The sequence below is a fragment of the Garra rufa genome, chromosome 14 (assembly GCF_049309525.1).
Source record: "Garra rufa chromosome 14, GarRuf1.0, whole genome shotgun sequence".
Classification (NCBI taxonomy): Eukaryota; Metazoa; Chordata; class Actinopteri; order Cypriniformes; family Cyprinidae; genus Garra; species Garra rufa.
Window position 1 is genome coordinate 1,449,157 of NC_133374.1, and position 11,318 is coordinate 1,460,474.

Consider the following 11,318-nt stretch of genomic DNA (forward strand, 5'->3'; position numbering starts at 1 on the left):
AAAACCAATCCTAAATGAAAGAAAACAAGTTGACAAAAAGAAAGAATCCAATGTTTGGTGATAATATAGAAAAATGAGAGATTTATAAGCAATTGTTTGGACTCTGGTCATTTTTGACCGAGAACACCACAAGTGTGACTTTTTGCAATTTTGTACAAAAGAAAAGCAAACTTCCTGATTAAACATTAAAGCACACTAGTGTGAGAGCACATTTTTATTATTTTTTGATTATTGTTGTGAAAATTATTCATGAATTTTTTTTTTTTTTTTTTTTAAATGAGGTCTACGATTAATCAGATGCAAGCAGAAACACAAAACCAGTCCTAAATGAAAGAAAACAAGTTGAAAAAAAGAATAAATCCAATATTTGTTGAAAATCTGGCACAATTAGAGATTTATAAGTAATAGTTTGGAGTCCGGTCATTTTCTCAAAGTGTGACTAGATGAAAAAAACCCGCAAAAAATTACAAAAAGAAAGTACTTATACCCCGTGTGAAGAATGTCAAGAAGTTTGAGTCCAATGAAAAAACGTTAACTAGTATTTTCGGGAAAAATATTTTCCCAATCAATTTGAACACTATCCCGAACACAACCAGAGGGTTGAGTAAGGAATGCGTGGCAATGCATTATAATAAAATGGTGTATTGGTGTTGATAACGTTGTAGATGTAGGATGTGTCTGATTTAGGCAGGTGAAGTTGTAGCTTATGTCAGTGGTGAAATTCCGCTATTGGCACGTGTGCAAATCCATCTCGCACGCTCTCGCTCACTACAGACAGAGCAGTGTTGTCTCCAGCTCGCCGTGAGCGGACTGTTACCGAGGCTCCTGACGGCGGAGGGAGGGACACGCAGTCCGGATGCTCCTTCATGAGGACTCCAGCAATACATCAGCGACTCCAATGCGGTGCCAAATGTTTCTAATTCGGTTTCTGCGTCCGTTTCCCGCAGGATGCCGTTTGGTTAAAAATGCGCATGTGAAATAAACGTGGGTGGGATCCCTTCGGCGTTGGCCACTGGATCTATCATCGCGAAACTGCCGTTAAAACGCGGATCTGCATTTGGAAAATACACTGGGAGATTTGTTGAATAGACGCTTTGTCCTTTGCGTCTCTTTTCTCGCCTTCAAACAGGATTGTACTCGCGTTTGTCCTCAATTGGTCTTATTTTCGTGTTTATGCATTAAACCCGACGATATCCTACTGTTTTTTTGTTTTTTTACCTCATTTGAGTGTTATGTTTCCTCTGAGGCGATCCGACGTGAGGCGAAAAGTCTGACTGGACCTCCTTCAGAAGTAAACCATCAACATTTGAGGATTCTTCGACCTAACTGTCTTTTGGAAAGCCTTTGGATTTATTCTGTGGTAAACGCAAAATGTTTTGGGATTTCAAAAGATCGTTTGGAATGAAAACCCGTTAAGATTTGGATGCGTTTTTCTCGGCTATATTAATACATCTGTCGTTTTGTGTATATCATACAATACATTTATTCTGGTGAACATATTGGTACGAGACTCTGGACCAAGAGGAGGTGATTTAGACATCATCTATCTCAAGATCCCGGACATTTCTGTGCTGCTCTGAACTTGAGGCTTGATGCTCCAGGACAGAGGTAACGCGCTTATTTCATTATTTCATTTTTAGCGTTTTGAAACGCCAACAAATCACTTTGTGAACCAATACTTTGGTTATTTGTGTTTAATTTGGAGGTTGTCATTGGCGCACACTCAAACGTCAATTTGGTGTTTGATAAATCAAGCCTTAGAGGTCAAATAATGAGCTATTGTTTGATTGCGGTGCAATACCTTGACATTATTATGCAATCTGGAAGAGAGATCGGTCTTTTAGTGAATTTGCTTTGGTTACTCGATGCGCATCACATTTGAGACCCATTAGCGGACGAAAGACATTTTGATGAAAATAACTTATGGGATTTGTTGTTGCCAGTCAGGAAAATGTTGATTGATTTATCTCCAGATGGCGGATCATTGGAGATTCCTCTAGTCGTTAAACTTACTGTTTCCTTTGCATTTAAATGCTAGTGTTTGGAAATGGGACGCAATGGGTTATGTAAAGGTTTGCTGGAGAGCCTCTAAGTTGCTCTTTTTTGGACGCTTCCTTTAGTAGGACAGAGGCGGATTGTTGGGTTTATCGGAGATTTCGGAAGCTGTAAAATCACACTAAAACCGATTTGAGAGATGAGATGAACGCAGCGGGTCCGGTACCGCAGTCCAGATTGAGTCCCGGAGCTCGCGGTGCTGTTGTTGGGGTGTGTCTGTCTGCGGCTGGGAGCGCGAGTGGAGCAGCGGCCGCTGGGGGCCACTGGCACATAACTCACTCGCACACACGCACACACTAACAGCCTACACAAACTACACCGAAAGAACGAATAGAATTAGTATTCTATTATAGTATTTGGACGCTTGAAATGTGTGAATGCGTTAGATAAGAAAATGCCAAACCAAGTAATCAATTACTGCTTCAACGAGTTTACACTCCCAAGCATAAAACTTCCAAAACTGGGGTTTCATAAAACAGAAGAAGCATTTTTGGTCCCCAAAAGAGCCTTCCTCAAAAGAACCAAAAGAACCTTTTGTGCAATGGAAAATCCAATGGATGTCAAAGAGTCTTTGTGGAACCAAATATGCCATTTTGGGTTCCCTAAAGAATCTTTAAGTTAACCGTTCTCAAAAGAAACATTTTTAATAATCTAAAGAACCTTATTTCATTATAAAGAGATTTTTGTGCAATGAAAATGTTGCATATATGTTATTAGTTCTTCACAGAACTGTAAATGCCAATGCGTTAGATAACAAAATGCCAAACCAAGTCCTTATTTACTGCTTCCATAAGTTTACACTCTTAAGCATAAAACTTCCAAAATTGGGGTTTCATAAAACAGAAGAATCATTTTTGGTCCCCAAAAGAGTCTTCCTCAAAAGAACCATTTTTCTTTTCTTAGTCTGAAGAACCTTTTGTGCAAGGGAAAATCCAATGGATGTCAAAGGCTCTTTGTGGAACCAAATAAAGAGCCATTTTGGGTTCCCCAAAGAATCTTTCAGTTAACAGTTAAAATAACCATTTTTAATCATCTTAATGAACTTTATTTCATTAGAAAGTGATTTTTCTGCAATGGAAGTATTCCATATGTGATAAAGGTTCATCATGGAACTCTAAATGCAAGTGCATTGGATAGCATGCATGCTTGCCAAACAAAGTCATTCTTTACTGCTTCCATAAGTTTACACTCTTCATCATAAAACTTCCAAAATTGTGGTTTCATAGAACAGAAGAAGCATTTTTGGTCACAAGAACCTTTCTTGAAAGAAACATTTTTTTTATTAGTCTGAAGAACATTTTTTTTCCACTATAAAAAACCTTTTGTGCAATGGAAAGCTCCCATGGATGTTAAAGGCACTTTGTGGAACTAAATATGCCAATAAAAATGCCTTATTTTTATGAGGGAAAAGCCATTGTGGGTTCCCCGCAGTATCTTTTTTGTAACATATTTATATAAGAACCATTTTCCATTATAAAGAGATTTTTGGGCAATAGAAATGTTTCATATTTGTTAAAGGTTCATCGTAGAACTGAAAATGCCCATGCATTAGATAACAAAATGCAAGTCATTATTTACTGCTTCCATACTCTTAAGCATAAAACTTCCAAAATCATGGTTTCATAGAACAGAAAAAAGCATTTTTGGTTACCAAATGAATCTTTCTTAGAAGAAACATTATTTTCTTAGTCTGAAGAACCCTTTTCCACTGTAAAGAACCTTTTGTACAATAGAAAGCTCCTATGGATGTCAAAGTCTCTTTGAGGAACTAAATATGCCAATAAAATGCTTTATCTTTAAGAGTAAAAAGCCATTTTGGGTTCCCCAAAGTATCTTTTTTGTGTATCAGTTTTTAAAGAACCATTTTCCATTATAAAGAGATTTTTGTGCAATGGAATGTTTCATATATTTTAAGGTTCATTGTGGAATTGAAAATTACAATGCATTGCAACATAATGCCAAACCAAGCCATTATTTACTGCTTCCACAAGTTTACACTCTCAAGCATTAAAGTTCCAAAATTAGGGTTTCATAGAACAGAAGAATCATTTTTGGTCCCCAGAAGAACCTTTCTTAAAAGAACCCATTTTTTTAGCCTGAAGAACCTTTTTTCCACTATGTAGGACCTTTTGTGCATTGGAAAGCTCCCGTGGATGTTAAATGCTCTCTTTGCAACTAAATATATACCAAAAAAAGCTTTATTTTTCAAAAGTGAAGTGCCATTTTGGGTTCCCTAAAGAATCTTTCAGTTAACAGTTCTCAAAATAATCATTTTTAATTATCTTAATACTTGTAAAGTGATTTTTGTGCAATGGAAATTTTCCATATATGTTAAAGATTTATCATGGAACTGTAAATGCCAATGCATTAGATAACAAAAATCATTAATTACTGCTTCAGTAAGTTTACACCCTCAAGCTTTTCATAATTTTCCACTATAAAGAACCTTTTGTGCAATGGGAAAGTCCCATGGATGTTAAAGGCTCTTTGTGGAACTAAATATACCAATACAGATGCTTTATTTTTAAGAGTGAAAAGCTATTTTGGGTTCCTGAACGATTCTTTAAGTTGACAGTTCTTAAAATAACCTTTTCTAATAATCTTGATGTACCATATTCCATTATAAAGAGATTTTTGTACAGTGGAAATGTTTCATATATGAACTGAACTGAAAATGCCATTGCATTAGATAACAAAATGCCAAACCCAGTCATCAATTACTGCTTCCATAAGTTTACACTCTCAAGCATAAAACTTCCAAAATTGGGGTTACCTTAAAGAGCCTTTCATAAAAGAACCATTTATTTCTTAGTCTGAAGAACATTTTGTGCAATGGAAAGATCCTATGGATGTTAAAGTCTGTTTGTGGAACTAAATATGCCAATAAAGATGTTTTTTTTTTTAAGAGTAAAAGGCCATTTTGGCTTCCCCAAAGAAGCTTTCATTGAACAGTTCTTAAAATAACAATTTTTAATATTCTAAAGAACCCCTTTTCATCATAAAGCAATTTTGTGCAGTGGAAATTTTCCATATGTCTTAAAGGTTTTTTGCAAGTCATCAATTACTGCTTCCATAAGTTTACACTCTCAAGCATAAAACTTCCAAAATTGTGGTTTCACAGAACAGAAGAAAAACATTTTTGTCCCCAAAAGAACCTTTCTTAAAAGAAACATTTTTATACACCAATAAAAAGCTTTATTTTTCAAAAATGAAATGCCATTTGTGGGTTCCCAAAGGAATCTATCAGGTAACAGTTCTTTAAAGAACCATTTTTAACAATCTTAATGAACCCTTTTCCATTATAAAGAGATTGTTGTGCAATGGAAATGTTTCATATTTGTTAAAGGTTCTTCATAGAACTGAAAATGGCAATGCATTAGATAACAAAATGCCAAACCAAGTCAGTAGTTACTGCTTCAATAAGTTTACACTCTCAAGCATAAAACTTCCAAAATTGGGGTTTCAGAAGAACAATTTTGGTCCAAAACCAACCTTTCTAAAAAGAACCATTTATTTCTTAGTCTGAAGAACATTTTGAGCAATGGAAAGATCCCATGGATGTTAAAGTCTGTTTGTGGAACTAAATATGCCAATAAAGACCTTGATAAGCTTGCTCTTGTGTACGATTGGAGGAATCCTGCACTGGAGTGTTCCATGGTATGCCAATGTAGTACTTTCTAAGTCCTTATTGAACTGAAATGAATTTTGATGCAATATCTCAGATGTGTTGTAAAGTTAAGATGTGTTTCTCTACTCAACTCGATGTCTTTAAACTATTAAAAGGCATCCAATAGAGTGAATGCTAACTTTAGTAGTTTGGTCTTCAAATCAGAATTCATAGAGACCAACAGGTACTCGAGTAAAAACCCAATTTATTTTCTCCACAGATACTGTAAATTGATTTTTGAAACAACCATGAGCTCCGCGGTTGTGAAGATGTTTTCAAAAAAAAAAAAAAAGTTTAATAGCCAAGTTCTAGCCAAGAGATCGACCAAATGCTGTTACAATGTGAATCAGTTTCCATTTACTCTCAAACTACTACAGTATTTAGCAGTAAATTTACAGTAACACTTTACAGTAAGGTTACATTCGTTAACTAACAATGAGTTTATTTATTGCAAAATATATTAATCTTTGTTATCCCTAGGTAATAAAAATACAACTGTTCATGGTTAGTTCATGTTACCTCCATTAAATAATATTAACAGATACACCTTTAAATTTGAATACTGTTTTAGTAAATGTTTAAATTAACATTAACTAAGAACTACATTTGTGACTCTGGACCACAAAATCAGTCAAAAATACATTGCATGGGTCAAAATTATCGATGTTCCATGACGATATTTTGTAAATTTCCTACTGTAAATATATCCAAACTTATTTTTTGATTAGTAATATGCATTCCTAAGAACTTCATTTGGCAATTAAAGGCAATTTTCTCAATATTTAGAATTTTTTGCACCCTCAGATTCCAGATTTTCAAATAGTTGTATTTCAGCCAAATATTATCCTATCCTAGCAAACCATACACCAATGGAAAGCTTATTTATTCAGCTTTTGGATTTAAAAAATGACCCTTATGACTAGTTTTGTGGTCCAGGGTCATATTTTTCATTGTTAGTTCATTTAATTAATATTAACAAATGCTACATTTTTTTTTGTAAAGTGATATGTTTTATACTTATAATCATTTTTGTATTTTACTGTCATATTTATTTAATTGCATCATTTGCAATGCAACATGGGATGCCGGTTCAGTAAATCATAAAAGTACACAGTGTAGCTTTTATCTTTTTTCCAATTTTCATAAAATTTTGCTCCAAATCAAACATTGTAATGTTGTGATTCATCTCACAGTCTGCTGAGTCAAGGCTTGGATCTCGTTATTTAAGATTTGTTTTAAACCCCTGTGGAGATAATGAATAGGAGAAATACTTTTAGTAAACAAGGCCACTGAAAAAGTCAGAGCTTATCGATAAACCAATTAAAATATCCCATTGTCCAAATAAACTGAATATCTTTGAAGTAAAAAAACAAAAAACAGCCTGAACAAGCAGTGTGTGCATATTTTTTGATTTATTTATGTCTAAACATATTAAAAAAAACGACTAAAAAAAGGGTTTAAGCGTAAAAACAAGTTTAATACTGCTTTAAATTGTTGTTGTTTTTCAAAAAAAAAAAAAAAAGATGAATTACTTTCACCCCAAATACTAATTAGTTCTAATTCTACATTTTTTCAAATTTGCCACTATTCTAGGTTTTGCCCATTTGTCAGTAAGACTTTTTTACTAATTTAAAACACAATAAAATGTAATATGCTCCCTTATTCTTTTATATATTTTAATATGTACAAGACAGAATCAGCATGTTGTTTGAATTTTGACATAAATATTGTGTTACACTGAATGACAATGTAACATTATTTCAACCAAATTTTGACATTTTTATTCTCCACTTACTTGAAACCTTAAGGCTAAACACTGCAGATGAATAGGGTAAAAAAACAACAACTAATAGTTATGACCTTACTTACTCAGTTAATTGGTTACATTGATAATTGCAAACATTTTTTGTATTACAAGCTTTCTCAAATGTTAGGTTTAAATATGCAAATGAGCCATTATTTAATAAATGCGCTAATTTGCATACATTTCTAGTACAAAAATCTAAACACTGGACGAAGTCAGTTTCAAAATTCTTGTTTAATTTTTTTAACATATTAGAGTCAAATGTTTTTACAGAGGGAATTTGGGGCATCTCATAATGTCACTCCATAATTAAAAAAAAAAAAAAAAACTGACAGAAAACAGTTTTTTAACATTTCGGGGGAATAAAATGATAAAATCAAGCAAATTATATATGAACAAATCCTTCTCTAAAAACCTTCCGACTATAGACAGGAATACAATTTATGTATGATTTATGGCTCAGTGTAGGAGAAAAAATATGGATTGTAATTAAAATCTATTGACGCATTGATAAAGTGCTATAAAAGAAACACTTAACAGTGTCTTTTGGCTGTTCTCTTCCCACTAGTCTGAAAAAAAAAAACACTTTATGAAACACCAAAAAGCCCAAAATCTCAAACTTGACAGATGCATAAAAACAGTGTTTTTGCCTGCAGTGTGTCCCCTTAAAAGTACGTTTTTCACTTTTGTAAATTTCTTTTGACATGAACATCTTTTGATCTTACAATGAACGTATTTGACCCATATGTAATGTTATGATTAAACATGGTTATTCTCTAGTAATTGGCAATAATAAAAAAATAATAAAACACAATTAAAAATTGGTAACATGTTTTAAAATATGTATATCTTTTAATTTTAGTGTGAAATGGGACTTTTCACTATAGGTTTTTGTAAGATTTAATGTATTTGCCTTTATGTTTGACTCTGACGTGATGCATTTATGTGTAAAACATAATATTTGGAAAGAAATCAAAGGTGAAACTATTTAATTGATGATTGAATTGTGAAAATCAGGCTATGAACAATATGTATTTATTCATGCAGCTAAAAAGAGAAGTGACTTCTGTAGTCCATAATTTATTTATTATCATTATTATTAGAAAAGTGTATGGTGATCAACTGAGCGCAATACATTCATTGAAATTTATTAAGAAAATAAATAAGGTCAGTTTTGACCACAAGCTTAAAAACTGTGTAGCTGACCATGTAGTAAATCTAGTTTGTTGACTGTTTTTTTAAAACTCTATTTTTCATTGTCTTATGTCTTTTATTCTATATTCTTAAATATGCAGTGTGGGTTATAAAAAGTACTATAAAAAGTGTTTTCTTTCCACTTAATGAAACACCCAAAAGCCCAAAATCTCAAACTTGACAGATGCATAAAAAAGTGTTTTTGCCTGCAGTGTCTCCCCTTAAAAGTACATTTTCTACGCACATAAAATCACTTTTGTAAATTTCTGTTGACATGGATGTCTTTTGATCTTACAATGAACGTATTTGACCCATATGTAATGTTATGGTTAAAGATGGCTATTCGCTAGTAATTGGCTTTCTTTGAAAACAATGTAAGTTTCTAGTAGGGCTGTGCAATATGGACAAAATAATCATATTGCGATTTTTTGAATGAATATTGCGATTGCGATTTTTTTTTTTTTTTTTTTTAGAAATTCTTATGTGTTTTAATTTTTCTGATAATCAAAAAGCATAAACATTTATTTATTTTTAATCAGATGAAAAATAAACCCTTTTAATTTTTGGCAAACAAACCAATGTTAAAATCAGTATGTGGAAGAACAATTCTATTCAGTTTAAAACGTTTACATAATAATTAAGTGGTTAATCTTGTTGTAATATTTATTTTTTATCATATATATTGTTTTATGTAAATTATTTAAATAGGAATATATAAACACCTACATTATACTGTACAAAAGTCATACAGGACTAATATTGTTCTGTTACATGTTAAACCGTACTTTTATTTTGACAGGTTGCCGTGAAGTTTCTGTGTGTATATGATGCTAGTTTTCTCAAATGAAACGGTAAAAGTGAAACTCACAGCAGCGATTTGGCGATTGAGTTTATCTGTTCATGTGAGATGCAAATGCCAAAAATTAGCGGGAGCGTCACGTGTGCTTCAGTCTGTATGTAGTAAAGAAATAAAACGCGTCTCCACCATTCATATACAGAAGCAAACGGAACATGCAGGATTCATATTAAAACGGTCTTTTTGCATTTCAGTTTTCACAGACACTAGTCCATATCGCGATTTGAATTAAGTGACAGACCAACTTTGGATTTATTCATCCAAAAATCGACGATTTTTGTGGCATTCCGCGCTATAGTAGATTAGGTTTTTATGAATGGAGTCCGCGATCCAGTCCGTGTTTTCTTGGAGGAGACATTGTAATCACGCGACCATGAATAGACAGAAATGACATGCCTTAGTGTAAATAAGATAAATAACATTTAGTATGTTTAATAAAAGAACTATGTATAGACCTGTTCTATAGGAAAGATAACCTTAAATGACTTCTATTGTGATCTGGCGCTATATCGAAAATAAAATGAACTTGACGTTCAAGGGAGGCGGGGGGTGCCGTTGGGGGGATAGATAAAATCGCAGCCTTGTGCGGTTTAGAAATCGCATGTGCTTAAATCGCGATTTTTTTGCGATTGCGATTAATTGCACAGCCCTAGTTTCTAGTATGTGTGCATTGGGCAGCAGTTGCTCAGGTCCCATCAGTCAGTCTTTCTACCCACTAGTTTCCAGTTTGTCTTTACAAATAACATGCCTGAGTCAGTATTACTCACCCCGCAGCAGCACACGTCCGCTCTCTGATGACTCTTTCCTGTAACCCAGCATGAGGAATGATGTGTGAGGGCTCTATTATTGTAATACTATAATTACCGTGTAAACAGAAGCCTGATGAAATGTGCCATTTGTTCAGCCGCCACCGAAACGAGCTGAGCAGCGATCATGTGACGTAGAGCTTGATTGTGATTGGTTGCCAGTCCAGAACCGCAACAGATGGATTCGGCGGTTCTACAGCTGAAGATCTCCCATGGATCAAACTAATCCTTGTTCTTCTAAAATGCAGCAGGATTATTTAATTCGCATCTAACCCATGCTTTGCTCCCCGTCCTGTTACTGGATCCTCATGGGATGGGTGACGCTCTCCAGGTAGTAAATGGCTTATGCTGATGATATGGATTATCCCGTTCACAAGCATGCATATCAGATTTAGTTTAATGATAAGTGGAACGCTTTGGGCTGGTTTCGAAAAAGGATAATTTTATTCCGCTTGCGTTACGCAAACAGCCCCTGGGCTTAATAACGCCGATTGTGTTCCCATCGTGTTTAATTCAGACGCTGCATGTTTTTGCCATGTCTCCTGGTCTACCGCCATTCAGCAGCTCGTCTGAGTGTGTGTGGAGTTTAACCGAGCGTTAACGTATCATAGAGACTGTCGGCGCCACTAATGGAGTTGCTGGTTGGTTTGCGTCATTTCTTTCAGGTTTGGGCCTAATTAAGCCGTTCCTGGCGCCGGGTAGAGAGGCTGATGTTAGATCACGTCTTAATGAGCACCTGAATCATTACAGTCCGTGTACTGATGATTTGAAGGGAAAATTCACACAAATATAGAAACTTTTTCTCTCAAGGCTCATATGCAATGAACTGAGTAAATTTGAATTTAACAGAACTCAATTACTGGGGCTTTTCATCTCGCTGTGAAATGTGTGGGAATATGTCAGCCCAAAATCAAGAGAAATACATTTTACAGAATA

The 11,318-nt window shown here is 34.3% G+C and overlaps 1 protein-coding gene across 1 annotated transcript in view; it reads left to right on the plus strand.

Moving 5' to 3' along the window:
- The window catches only part of LOC141285213 (eukaryotic translation initiation factor 4 gamma 1-like), an 11,059-nt gene extending 10,189 nt beyond the window's left edge, over window positions 1-870 (plus strand). The window contains exon 5 of the mRNA XM_073818254.1: window positions 688-870. Within this exon, the coding sequence (XP_073674355.1) occupies window positions 688-870 (183 nt within the window). The remainder of the gene's footprint in view (window positions 1-687) is intronic.
- Window positions 871-11,318: the final 10,448 nt, after the last annotated feature.